The 14,503-nt window shown below is 41.3% G+C and overlaps 1 protein-coding gene across 1 annotated transcript; it reads right to left on the bottom strand.

Annotated features, from left to right (window-relative positions):
* Positions 1–1,386: 1,386 nt before the first annotated feature.
* Positions 1,387–7,343, bottom strand: LOC116687465 (zinc finger protein 239-like). The gene is made up of 3 exons (XM_032512898.1): positions 7,313–7,343; positions 3,206–4,015; positions 1,387–1,394 (listed from the first exon to the last, which is right to left on the bottom strand). The coding sequence occupies exons 1-3, from the start codon at positions 7,341–7,343 to the stop codon at positions 1,387–1,389; spliced, it is 849 nt and encodes a 282-aa protein (XP_032368789.1).
* Positions 7,344–14,503: the final 7,160 nt, after the last annotated feature.

Raw genomic sequence — 14,503 nt, 5'->3', positions numbered from 1 at the left:
CTGTGACTAGCCTATCACAGAACGGAGACACAGTCAGTGGAGAATTATTCAATCCGAGTACAGATATTGACTCGTATTACTCGTTTAATACTTGTACTCGGCAAAAGTGCTTTATCCGTACCGGATACTCGTTTCAGCCAAGTATTCGGCTCATCCCTAATGAGCACTGTAGTTTCAATTTTTATGGATGAAATTAACTTGAGATTCCATTAAGTTTACTTTTTCAGCAGGTGGAGACATTTCACTTCAGACACTTGCAGCAACAGTTGCTTTGTTAAACATCAACAGACTGGAAATAGAAGTAATGCTGACATGGATGCACACAAATGGAAAGATAAAGGAGAGAGGAGCTCAGTGTGTCAAAGGAAGTCCCCCATGAATCATGATATAACTGCTGGAAAAGTGGTTGACAGCACCATGAACAGTTATGTTCTCGAGGAAAATCCTGTTCTGGCAGTCTACTGTCCATTTTGACAAATCGACATCCACTACCCTGTCAGGACCCTGTCTTTCCAGTGATGTAATTGGTAAGTGGTTGGGCTGTATGCAGGTTTTAATCATATCCATCGGTTGCATGGACGGGACTTCAATACTCCGGTCCTACCACCTGATCGCTGTTTTGTCTTTGTTGTTTGACGACTATTTCGGCTCACACCTAAACACACCCGAAGACTCTCAGCCGAAAATCACACTGCACCTCAAAGGGCTCTCAAACACTCCCAGCTGTGCTTTTGCAGAATAGCCCCTTGTTTTCTTGTAGTTTGGAAAAAGGCTTTATCTTATGACAAGGTAAACAAATTAAATCATTGTGGTACTCATACAGTTATGTATTGAAGCACATCCTTAGAGCTAATGGCCCTCATTTATCAACCTAAGGTAAAAACCAGCCCAGAAATGAGCGCAGAAATCTTGTTATGACAGGCTTCACGTGAGATTCTTGAAATGTTCGTATCACACAAATCAGAGCGTAAGAATGATCGTACATTGATAAATGCAGCGGCTGGAAACGATCGTAATTAAAATATCACCCCAATATATTCTCGGTTTTGAGGCCTCGCCTCTACTATTAACAACATGGCCAGACGTAACCCGGCTAAGAAGTGGCACTTTTCAGAGGTGGAGAATGAAACCCTGATACTCAGGTGCTCTGATGCAGCCAGCTATCACCAGGAGAATATGCCGCCTAAGAAAAATGCAATCCTACCCGATGAGGTTGAGGAGATCAAGAAATCTCTGGACTTCTTGTCGGCGGTGATTTCAACTGTCGCAGAGCAACAGAAGAAAAGCATCGATCTGTTGAGTAAAAAACAAACACTAAAGAGGCAAAATATGGAGATCGCTTTCCTGTAGAATCGAGTTGCTAACCTCAAGCAAAACATTTGATTATCAGCGGCCTGTGAGCCAGACACCGGAGCCAGGGTACAAATACATAAAAATAGACGACACAATATCAGTTTTAACATCTGGAGCCTTATCACAAACCTTTCAATAATCAAACAGTGTCTAAAACAAATAATAATAAAAAAAAGTTCACAGCAATTGCAATAACAGAGACTTGCCTTACGGTAGAACAGGAGTTGGTGGAGATTGAGGGATATGAACTGCCATTCGTCAATAGGAAACAATCAAAGGGTGGGGGGGTTGCATTATATATTGACCAAAGATATCAATGTCAAATAGTTAGCAAAATGTCTTTTGTTTTAAATACAGTGATCATTTACATGGAGTCTGGTGGAGATATGCTGCTCTATACACGCTAAAAGCAGTGATTATTTACATGGAGTCTGGTGGGTTTGGTGATGGTGATGTTGGGGCTGTTTCATGTTAAACTAAAAGGATCGTACTCTATAACTTAAACTTCTATCTCTGTAGGAATCCATCCCATAATGTTGTCACACACTTAAAATAACAATACGAGTCTTTCAGCACTTTTAGTGGATGGAAACGTTCTCTTATCAAGGAGTTTAAACACAGAAACGGCAGGAAGGATAAAACTACCAAATCAAGTCACAAATAATCAGCACGAGGCCTCGTTTCATTTCTTTTATTTTGTATTTAATTGTTCCACATTGAATTGTTTTAAATGTTTTGCAATCATCAATGTTATTCTACAAGTCAGATGAATAAATCAGCCGTTTGCTTTCTATTTTCTGATTTTGTATGACATCATCAGTGTCTTTACTTTCAGTCTGAACAGACCAACAGATTTAAAACCACATTCAGTCAGAGAAAATATGAAATGTCAGATAAAGATTAATAAATTAAATTCCACAAAGTAGGAAAACATGATGTTAAACTACAAAACAATAACTTGAGAATATACAATTAAAAATGGCCAACTTCTAGTATGTTTGTAATGATGAGAGGACGAATTTACACAAATATTGAATTTGCGCTTCTTCTAAACACCCAACTTTTCATAGTTTCATCCCAAACCCAATATATAAGGGTGACAATAATGTATTCCTAAAATAAAAATCACAATGACTTCCTGTCAGCCGAAAAAAGTTGTATGTTTCTAGAGATGAGAAGAAAATCTTTACAAAATAAAAAGGTTTTCAGACATGTCTACGTTTTCCAACCAAAACATCTTTAAACGTCTTAATGTTTCTCCTCTGGGTCTTCTCCTTCCCACTGTGGGTACATTGTGGTTAGGGTTGGGTACCGAAACCCGGTGCTAGTACGGCACCGGAGCCTTAACACCCGGTATCTATCGGGCCGAATAGTAACGGGGATTTTGGTGCTACTGAAACACCAGCGCTGCCTTTTTCCATCTAGTGGATGTTTTAGTCATAAAACAGCAATTTACTGGAGAAATATTTCATTTTTTTTACATTTAATTTGGACCATATAGCAATAAACAAGCTGTTCTTAAATGTTGCTATCTTTTTGTGCTCCTTTTTTTTTTTAAATATATAAATTTAAAAATATATATTTACAAAAGGATGGGTTCAGGCACCAATACAGGTCCCTATATGGTAAAAGGTTCTGAAGAAAGGCAGAAAACAGTCCAGCTGATCCACAATAACATACATGTTGATCAGAAGATAAAGTTACTGCTGGTCAGCCTTCAATGTGGAGAGAAGATCAGAATATAACAACACAGCTATCAGGGCATGAGGAGGAGGAAACAGCTTGGCTCTGAAACATGTTCACAACGAGGCAGAGTGAATGCGCTGGTGTCTTTTAAGGTTACTACTATTAAAAAACGTTTTCCCACATTGATCACACCAGTACGGCTTCTCTCCAGTGTGAATGCGCTGGTGAGTTTTAAGGTTACCACTACGAGAAAAGGTTTCCCCACATTGTTCACAGGTGTAAGGCTTCTCTCCAGTGTGAATGCGTTGGTGTATTATAAGGTCACAACTCTGAGAAAAAGTTCCCCCACATTGTTCACACCAGTACGGCTTCTCTCCAGTGTGAATGCGCTGGTGTTTTTTAAGGCAACTACTCTGAGAAAAGGTTTCCCCACACTGTTCACAGCTGTAGGGTTTCTCTCTAGTGTGAATGCGCTGGTGAGCTTTAAGGGCATAACCACGGGAAAAAGTTTCCCCACATTGATCACAGCTGTACGGCTTCTCTAGCGTGTGAATGCGTTGATGTCTTGTCAGGGCACTCTGTTGTGTGAAAGCTGCCCCACATTGATCACAGCTGTACGGCTTCTCTCCAGTGTGAATGCGTTTATGTGTTTTTAGGTAAGTCAGGACTGTGAAAGCTGCCCCACATTGATCACAGCTGTAAGGTTTCTCTCCAGTGTGAATACGTTGATGATTTTTTAGGTGACTCTGTAGTGTGAAAGCTGCCCCACATTGATCACAGCTGTACGGCTTCTCTCCCGTGTGAATACGTTGATGTCTTTTCAGGACACTCTGTAGTATGAAAGCTGCCCCACATTGATCACAGCTGTAAGGCTTCTCTCCAGTGTGAACTCTCTGATGAATCTTTACATATCCTGATGTTGTGAAGGATTTGCCACAGTGCTGACAGCGGTGACATCTGACTCCTCTTCCTCTCCGTTTCTGTCAACAGAGAGAAAAACCAAGAGAGTGAGTTAGTGAAGTGCCATGCTGTAGAGCTCTATCTTAAATTAGAAACAACATTTAATGGAACATTGACTGAAGCATTACCTTTCTTAATTATCTGCCAACATCACTATTATAGAGTTGCATTATGGAAAATATAACATCCAGTGTTAGTTTGTGGTAAACTACTTTTGATCAATTTGTGTGTGGCCTCCATTTTGTTGCCGGCCTTTAGCCAGCTGGTAACAAATGGGGAATTATCTGGGATTTTAGTGCCGTGAAAATTGTAAATGCTTTTAGCTTTCAATGGCATCTGTAGGGGTTACCTTCTACATGGCAAATAATTTACTAGTAAGTGTTGTAGAGTCCTAGAAAACCAACAGTCATGACATGCATGCTGCTCATTCTGTGGTATTGAGTCTGTAATTGAAAGGAGCATGTCTAAAATAATAGCAGTGTTGTGTTCAATTAGTGATCTGATTTCCCATATTTAATCTATATACTGTATACATATTTAAGGAAGGAAGAACATTTTGTGCATGCTGGTTATAGTGCATTTCACACAGAAATACTCAGCAAAATGGCTCGTTCCAGACATTGCTCTGAGGAACAGAAGACTTTGACTACAAAGCTGATATGAGAGGGGAAAAAACATAAAGAAGTACAGAAGATTATAAGCTGCTCTGCCAAAATGATTTCCAATGCCTTGAAATGGCATCCAAAGCCTGACCGACGTGGAAAACAACCAAAGGACACATTGACTGGCCAATGGAGATATTGAGCAACATTCTGGGGACTGATGAGAGGGAAACGGTTCTTTTTGGGTCTAGGAGCCGCAGACAGTTTGTCCTCCGACCCCCCTGCACTGAAATCAAGCCCCAGTCCACTGTAAAGACAGTAAAGCATGGTGGCTATGGGATGTTTCTCATACTGAAGAGGTCATGTTGCCTTATGCTGAAGAGGAAATGCCTTGGAAACGGGTCTTTCAACAAGACAAGGACCCAAAAACACCAGGAAGGAGCAAAGTCTTGGTTCCAGATGAACCAGATGGATGTTATGGAGCGGCCAGCCCGATCCCCGGACCTCAATCCCAGAGAACACTTGTAGGGTGACATCATAAATGCTGTTTCTGAGTCCAGACCCAGTAATGCAGAGGAATTATGGGATGTAGTTCCATGGTCCTGGGCTGGAATACCTGTTCACAGGTGACTCCATGCAACACAGATATGAAGCAGTTCTCAGAAATAATGGTTATGCAACTAAATATTATATATATATATATATATATATATTATATGCAGGGATTCAAACCCTGACACATTTTTCAGTTTATACAGTAAACATTTGAGTTTCTAAAGAAAAATGCAAATACTGCTAATATTCCTTTTTTTTATTAAACACAAACTTGATCAATGTTGGTCTATTCTAAGGATTTTGAGCAGTATTCACTTCTTTAAAAGCACAGCTGTTATTCTGAACACAAATGTATGTAAAGGTTTTGCATTCAAAGATGTACTGATTGGTCGAAAGGGGGGTGGCCTCATACACCCCCCCAAAAATACATGCATGTCCATTGATCTGCGTTTGTATATCAACAGACAGAGTGAGTGAGTTGGTAAGGCGCCATGGTGGAGCGAGCTAAGTAAAACCAGAAGCATTGTTCACAGCATGTCTGTGTCTAAGTTCCACAGCTGCATTACCATGGTTACGCTGTGTGTGTGTTAATAAAGTTTGGATAGATATATCTGCGTGGCCTTTTTGTTGCCGACCTTGAGCCAGGCGGTAACAACCGGGGGATGGTCTGGGATTGGAGTGCTGGAAACTTTTCTTTGTGGAGTGTTTGACTCCCAGTTGAACTTGATCTAGTATCTGTAGGGGTCATCAGCCTCTCAGTCGATTGGTTGGCACTCTCAAAAATAAATACGAGAACCATAATCCAGAAAAACAAAGTGTGAATATATTGTTGAATCTGTTAAGTTAAATTGGTAGAAATGTACATTACGATAAACATGACTGCACATTATATGAAAGGCACTGAGGAGATTATCCACACTAATTTTTCCCCGCCTTTTATTTATCCGTGTTGCCCCCCCGGCCACTATTAGAGGGCCGCAGTTTAATTGACTACTGGTTTTTCTCTGAGGAATTACGGTATAATAAATAAGTCCTAAAAGACATCTGTGAAACCCCCTGTGTGCATTCATTAATATTGAGATTAGATTTCTGGGACTCTTCAGTCTGGAGTAACCTCTTTCCTTCACTCACCTCATCCTCCCTGACACCTTTCCTCTTGCCCTTCTTCTTCTTCTTCTTCTCCTCCATCTCCTTGTTTTTCTGCATGTACTCGGTGATAAGGTCCAGGTCCAGGTTGTCTTGTGGCTCCCATGTGTTATCCTCACTGGAAAGGTGATTGCAGACAGAAGAACATCTCCTCACACTTTGTTTTTAGACAATCCATTCTCACTCTAGTTATCATTACTATTATTCATTTTTTCTATTGCCATCTTGTAAGGTTATTTGTGGGTCTGCAACATAGTGTCAAAATACCAAACCTTAAACTTTGAGGGCATGATACCATGCTGACACTTATTAACAATATGTAAATATATTATATATCTCAGGACCAAGAACAACAAGTATTAATATTCTAGACTCATACTTACTCTGAGAACCCCTTCCATTTCAGCAGAAACTCTACTCTTCCCTTCACCACTCTGCGGTCCAAAACCTTCTCCACCACATACTCCTCTTCTTCCTCTTCCTCCTCCTTCTTGCCTTCCTTTCCTGCTCTGGTCGCCAGCTTGCCGTCTTCTGAAGTTGCCTTTGGTAAACCCAGTGGGGGGGGGAAGACATGCAGAGATAATGATACAAGGGTAAGAATAACTAATGGGAGGTGTGAGTGAATTCTAGTTTACCGTGTTTTACTAGATTAAAATCTTCTGTTTGAATGGAGAAAATGCAAGGGCTGATGAGGGGACCAATCCATAGGACTTCAGAGTGTCAAGTATCTCTTGCATTCAAACTGAAAGAAATACTAAAATATAAGGCCCAAAAGTCATTACCTGGAGCTACAAGCTACATGCACAGTAGCCTGAATCAACCACACTTCATTTAGCAGAACATCTCCAGATGTTCCTGTGTGAAAATGGAAAGTTCAGAAAGACTTTTCGATGGTGCAACAAGGCAGGCCTGGTCGCTTCTTTAAGGGGGTTTGAAGGTTTTGGGCAAGTTTGAGGTGCAACGTGCAAAGGCCAGTAAAATGTTTATGAATATGTAGCGAATCTGTTGACGTGGGTAGCCGTTGATAGGTTTACACGGCATCTTAACAGGCTCGGATACCAGGGGTCTGTTGCACGAAAGTAGAATAAAGATATCCAAGATAAGTGAAAAAGAGAGAGAAAAATAAGCAACAAGAAAATGAAATCATGAATGTATTGTGTCTGACCAGTCTGCCATTAATATCATATCTGGAAATATCGCTGCATTGGCCCCTAATCTCACTGCAGCGTCGCTGCACAGGCCGCGGGCGCACGCCAGGCAGCCTCGCCACAATGACACCAGGAAAAGACTCTCCCAATTGCCACTCCGCATCTGGGTGCCAGTGCAACCATTTCTAACCATCTAACAACTGCTATAATAGGGTTTAAATCAAACCCCCGGCTGTTAGCTCCGGCTGTTAGCCCCGGTGTTTCGGTTTAACGAGAGTCCATGTTAACTGGCGACCGTCAGCCAAAAGCGATGCAAACGGAAAGAGAATACGTAGCTGTCCGTGTGAATGCCTGTTAAAGTTGTCATTAAAATGTTCAACATAACAACGGATACGTTACCTCTCTTTGTCTTTGGAGTCTAGTCTGAGGAAACTTGTTAAGTCGCGTTTTAAACGCGGCTTGCTGTTAAGGAAAACAGTAACAGAGCGTTGCTCTTCCTGTTAATGTCTAGAATACATTTTATTGAATACACCTATTCGTCTTCAGAGCCTGTTTGAGTAAACACATGTTGCATGGAAAAGTATTTAGCCCTTTTAAAAATAGAATAAACAAAATAAAAATCTAACTTGAAAACGAACTTGTATCTTCTTGGGAAAATGTAAATTTCGCAGCAGCCTAGCGCGGTGCGCCATGAGCCGTATGACAAATTGGTGGGCATGGCTTCATATCAACTCAAACTTCACACTGAGTGTGTTAAAATGAAGAGGCAGCCAGATCCACTTGTGACCACACTGCATGCAAATAACTCACAGGTTGCTCTTGCTCAGAAATTGTCTGTATTTTTGTTTGATTCCCACAAAGTGTACATCTTTTTTGTTTGTCTACGGTAAGCACATTCAAAGCAACCTGAAACTCAAAATGTCCATCTCTGACAAAAAAAAATTATTTCACGGGATTCAAACTATTGTGGAAAAATATATAAGTCTCAGCTATCTCATACTTTAAATCTTTAAAACAGGAGGCAGTCAGATCAACTTGTGACCACTGTAGCCTTAAGCTACTAACATTAATATAAATTATATAGGCTATTTATGTTATTAGCTTCAACCTTGAGGTTACAGGCTATACTTGAAATGTGAAAATATCACAAACCAATTAATTATAAGATGGATATGAAATTGTTAAACAAGATAATGGATATTCAGTTATAGAAAACACATAATATAAGGCCAGAAGTATATGCTAACCCAAACAGTACACCTCTTTGTGATAATTGGCCATCCCATGTGTTTCCACAGAATTGACAATAATGTCAATTGCAGATGCAGATTAGGTGAGCCCATCAAGCCAAGTTTGCAGTCAATTAACTCGTCGGTACTCTCAGTATATAATGCTTTGCACAAGTTAACACAGTGTTAGAAGTAGGGAGAAAACTGTTTGAGAAAAACAGAAAAGGAAGGAAAAAAGAATGGCTCCAAAATTGGTGAAAGAAATTATGGACTTTAAAGTTAATAATTTATTCCCTATGGGTTTCACTAAACACCACCGATACTCTAATAAGAGAAGAGCTTCAAATTTTGTACTTAAAGATGAACTGAACTAAAAAACTAAATTTTGATAACTTGTTGGTTATGATGAATACAAATGAATTACCTCAAAAAATTAAAAAAAAAAAAAAAAAAAATCAATATAGCTTTTTTTAAGCAACACAAAAATTGTCTTAGTATTAGAACGCTGACAATATCGATGATGCCCCTGGCATGGTAGGACCTGCGAAGGTATACAGGCATCGGCTGCAGCATATTATATACACAAGGAAAAAGTAATTTTAATGGCACGGGTTACGCATTTGAGCCTGTGAGGGACAGGCCTGTAGTGTCTGACTACCACCACATGGAGGACGATCAGGTTCAGGCTCCACTGAAGTACAGGATCGCTTGGGGGGGGAGTGACAGTAACCGGTGTGTGTGTGTGTGTGTGTGCAGCTTACTGTCATGCACTCTCCTTTATTGTATCCAAGCACATTATGCCTTTTAGGAAATAGACTGCTTATACATCGTGTCCATTTAGACAAAATAGAAAAACATGGTTAAGGTCCTGTTCGTTTACGAAAATAGAGGCAGAAAATGTAATTGGACGCATTAATCCAATGGGATCGCTTGTTAGCTGCACGAAGGAGAGTTACCCCAGTTTGACCATAGATGCACGGAGGAGTCACGAGTTTTGCGGAGTTGGCAGATTTTTACAATGGAACTAGCAGCTGTTTCTGCATCAACAATGTGCCCTGGGACGGTGAACATCAGCTAGCTTCAGGGGGAGTAAAGGGACGTTGGATTCTGTGGTTTAGCCGAGACGCGGACATAAGCTAGCTTTGGGGGGGGGGGGGGGGGGGCATTGGATTCTGTGGTTTAGCTGAGACGGTGAACATCAGCTAGCTTTGGGGGGAGTAGAGGAACGCTGGATTCTGTGGTTTAGTTAGCGGCTAATAAAAGCATTATTATCGATCTGTGATATTGTCGAAGTCTGGGTTTATTTCTACAGTCTATGGTCGGAGTGCTAGCTTGTGGAGTTTGTCATAAGAGCTTCCAACGTATTTAGTTGCTAGCCCTTTCCCTAGGTTGGATTGTTGGTATCTAGCTTGGTGGTGTCTCAATTTCAAGTAATGCCCAGTGTGTCAGTCTCTGTTTTGATGAACGCTATTAAGCCTACACGTTGGGCTTCATTTTTGTAAGTGAATATGTTTGTGTTTTGTGTATGTGACAACAACGTTACATCCAGCCCTTTGCCTAGTAGACTTGATAGTATGCTGATAACCAGTAACCATAGCCCCCTCTCTGTCCTCTGCCTGCCGTGAGCCAACAGCGCCTTGTCTGCGGCAGGTAGCGTCGGTGCTGTTACTTGCCGGTGGTCAATCGGTCTGCCCTGAACTGGAGCCTGCAGGCCTCAGGTTTCAGTCTGTTGGACTTAACCTCACCAGTGACACTGTTGTATCAAAAGCACAGCTTTCCAAACGGTCTTTCGCTAAAAAATGCTACAGACTCGAAATCCAGGGGCTGTCGGAGGGCTAGCCCGTTTTAAGGCAGCTAGCTGCTAGCCATGAGTTGAGGACTGTTTTTTTCCTTGTAAAAGGTAGCCTGTGGAAATGTGTCGTAACCCCAGCTGCCTTAGCCCTATACAGTTCCTTACTGCAGCCAGGGGCAATACAGAATGACCCCTCCAGACTTCTTTCTTTCCGTTACCCCAGCCATATGTCCGCCACATAACATGAGTACGATGGACTAAATTAGAGACATTAAATGTCTGATGTTCTATACAAACATTTTCAGGGCTCCCAACAAACTGGCCAGGAACAGGCCAACAAAATGGGACCAGTTCCTCCAGCCAGTGATGTTTGGCCTTAGGACTAAAAAAAACAGCTGACCACACAATACAGTCCATATTTTTTGCTGTTTGGAAGGGAGGCCAGATACCCATCTGAGGTGCCAGAAAAGTATAAGGTATGATGTTTTTGTTTTGGAGTAAGAGGTCATAATTGGTTCAGAACATAACTACATGTGGTATGTTGGTACCTTAGGTAACAACAGTGAAATTGGAGGACCTTATTCTGAGGGAGGAGGTGTTTGAGTTGCTTGAGCATTGCCAACAAGTGTACCGGAGAGTCCAGCAAAATGTCCTGAAGAATCAGGAAATAAAAATCTGAAAACGCAAGTTGGAGAGAGGTTTTGAGGACAATTTTAAGGTGGGAGATCTTGTCCTCAAACAAAATATCCAGCAGCAACAGAGAAGAGGAGGAAAAATGGTGAGTGACATGCTTGGTCCATATTTAATAACTACAATTAAGGGGGAAATTTGTAGGTCTGGTTGGTCAGGATGGTCAAACAGAAACTGTGGCCAACATTGACCAACTGACCCATTTCATGGAGCCAGAAGAGAGGATTCCTGCCAAACTGAAAAAGGTTAGCAACTCTCCTTTGGCCTGCCCCTCTCCTTCACAACCAAACTCCCCCATCTCTGCCACAAATCTCCCCTCATCGCAACCCCGAACACCTGGCATCAACTGGCATGACCCTCTACCAGCCACATCCCCAGGAGAGAGTCCTCGCCATAGTAATGGTAAATCCCATTCAGTAATGTGAAATCAAAGTATTATACTGCTTTTTCATTTATGACATGTTCTGTATTTCCAGTTCTCCAACATTCAGGTGAAGGTGAGATTCTATTGGCCAAGTTGGGCCCCTATAAGCTTTTTACAGCTGATTTTAAAAACTTGGCTCCTGGAAGGGAATTGGAGAGTTTGTAAGTCTAGTATTGTAAGCTGCTGCAAGACTTACTCTTTGAAATTCACATTCATTTTTGTGTAGGTTGTCAATGCGTATCTGTTGTGGGTGACACATCAGATAACCATGAAGAAAATAAATGTGAGTTTCACCTTTGAAATGACAGCCATCTGGAATGGGACATCGAAGGGGATGAGAACGGTAAGGATTATCATCAATGGTTGCTTTTTAAAATGGTGTTTGGTACAATTACGACATGTAACACAAGTTAGAATAAGATTAAGTAGATCCATTTGTAGCCCTCCCCAACAAAACCCTCTGTGTGCATTCATTAATATTGAGATTAGATTTATGGGACTCTTCAGTCTGGAGAACCCTTCTTCCTTCACTCACCTCCTCCTCCCCGACACCTTTCCTCTTGCCCTCCTTCTTCTTCTTCTCCTCCGTCTCCTTGTGTTTCTGCATGTACTCGGTGATAAGGTCCAGGTCCAGGTTGTCTTGTGGCTCCCATGTGTTCTCCTCACTGGAAAGGTGAGTGCAGACAGAAGAACATCTCCTCACACTTTGTTTTTAGACAAACCATTCTCACTCTAATTTTCATTCTTATTATTCCTTTTTTCTATTGCCATCTTGTAAGGTTATTTGTGGGTCTGCAACATAGTGTCAAAATACCAAACCTTCAACTTTGCGGGCATGATACCATGCTGACACTTATTAACAATATGTAAATATATTATATATCTCATGACCAAAAACACCAAGCATTAATATTATAGACTCATACGTACTCTGAGAACCCCTTCCATTTCAGCAGAAACTCTACTCTTCCCTTCACCACTCTGCGGTCCAAAACCTTCTCCACCACATACTCTTCTTCCACCTCCTCCTCCTCCTTCTTCTTGCCCTTCTTTCCTGCTCTGGTTGCCAGTTTGCCTTCTGCTGAAGGTGCCTTAACTAGACCCATGGGGGGGGGGGAGACATGCAGAGATAACGATACAGTGGTTAGAAGAACTAATGGGAGGTGTGAGTGAATTTTAGTTGACGGTGTTTTACTAAAATAAAACAATGCAGGCCTGGTTGCTTCTTTAAAGCCCATGTTGCAAGTTAACCACCACTGTTGATTATTGGGTACAAAAAGCACTCAAGATATGGTCGCTTCTTTAAGGGAATGCAGTGGGGTTTGAAGGTTTTGGGCAAGTTTGAAGTACAACGTATGGCTGAACAAGTAATCGACTTTTAATCACGATCACGATTTTAACTTATTTTTCCTCTAGGTCGCATCCTCTGCCTCTCCACAAACGAAGCAGTCTTGTTTATATTGACATGGTTTAATTTTACGTTACATGACCCATTTCTTCTATAAAGCCGTGCCTGTGTTTAGCTCTCTCCTCTTACTCTCTCTCGTCTTACTCTCCGTCTTATTCTAGCTCTTTAATCAGTTATTGTTGAAAACAAGTTAGGAGCTTTTCAGAGAGATACTTTTTTTTTTTTTATATATATCCTAGGCTATTTATTTCAGATAATTTTCATTTCCATGTGTTGCAGCTGTATGTCTATACAACATAAGAGGAATGTAGCACATTACGGATGTGAAAGCAGTTATAAACAACCTATGTGACAATAAAGGTGTTTGGTTAAAAACAACAAATAATCGTGATAATAATCGTGATCACAATATTGATCAAAATAATCGTGATTATCATTTTGGCCATAATCGTGCAGCCCTAACTCAGAGTTCTGCATTCATAACGGACTGGAGGAAAACGTAGTATTGGTTGAATGTACTTATTGATAGATACTATAGACAGATACTATAGATAGACAGATACTATAGATTTAGATACTATAGATACTAGGGCTGCACGATTATGGCCAAAATGATAATCACGATTATTTTGATCAAAATTTTGATTGTGATTATTCTCACGATTATTTGTTGATTTTAACCAAAACAAATGTTATTGTCACATAGGCTGTTTATAACTGCGAGAGGGAGTGGGATGGACGTACTCACAGAGAGACGGCTGACTCATTATGAACGGGTCGAACGGCTGATACATACGGCGTGTGTATGAAATGTCTGTATCGTCACTGCGCTGCATTTTTATGAACTATGATAGTCTGGCCATGGGTCACATCTCTGGCCCAGGTCCAAGCCCAGGTCCAGCAGCTCCGTCTCACACGCTGTTACTCTACCAACTGAAGTTAGTTGCATTCAATAACTTCTTCTGTGTTCTTCGCCTTGGCGGCCGCGATAGCAGAGTTACCCGTGGAAACACTGGTACAAATACAGGTTTGCCCCTCATACTTAACAATATCCAGCTGTGTTAATAAAAAATTAAAACTGTGGACAAATGTCAGAAGTGTGGACCGGCGCTGTGTGGCCGGGCGCAGAGTAAGAGGAGAGATTCAACACAGGCACGGCTTTACAGAACAAATGGGTAATGTAACGCAAAATTAAACCATATCCATATAAACAGCATTGCAGCGGATGCAAGGACATCAGCGCCGGTGCGTCCTAGAGGAGCTAACAGCTAACAGACACTAGGAGCTAACAGCTAACCGACGCTAACTAGCACCGACTAGCACTGGTCACTGCTGTTGTCTGAAACACAACAGATGGGACAAAATGTTGCGTTTACTGGTAAACTGGTAAACCTTGAGGCTGACGTATAACCGACTGCTATCTGTTGAGTTTTCCTCCCGTTACTCTGTCCTCTGTGACTGTCTACATCTAGAAACTAAGCTGCGCGGTGCAGGAACAACTGACTGGCTC

This window comes from Etheostoma spectabile, chromosome 4, assembly GCF_008692095.1.
Source record: "Etheostoma spectabile isolate EspeVRDwgs_2016 chromosome 4, UIUC_Espe_1.0, whole genome shotgun sequence".
NCBI classification, from domain to species: Eukaryota; Metazoa; Chordata; class Actinopteri; order Perciformes; family Percidae; genus Etheostoma; species Etheostoma spectabile.
Note: the sequence above shows the minus strand (reverse complement) of the source record. Positions and strands in the feature narration are given on the sequence as shown.

Excerpts from the sequence above, each read along its gene's own strand:
- LOC116687465 (XM_032512898.1), bottom strand. The coding sequence starts at position 7,343 with ATGCCGTGTAAACCTATCAACGGCTACCCAC. Across the intron at positions 4,016-7,312 it reads ACCTATCAACGGCTACCCAC|GGAGAGGAAGAGGAGTCAGA; the intron begins GTCAACAGATTC and ends GTTGACAGAAAC.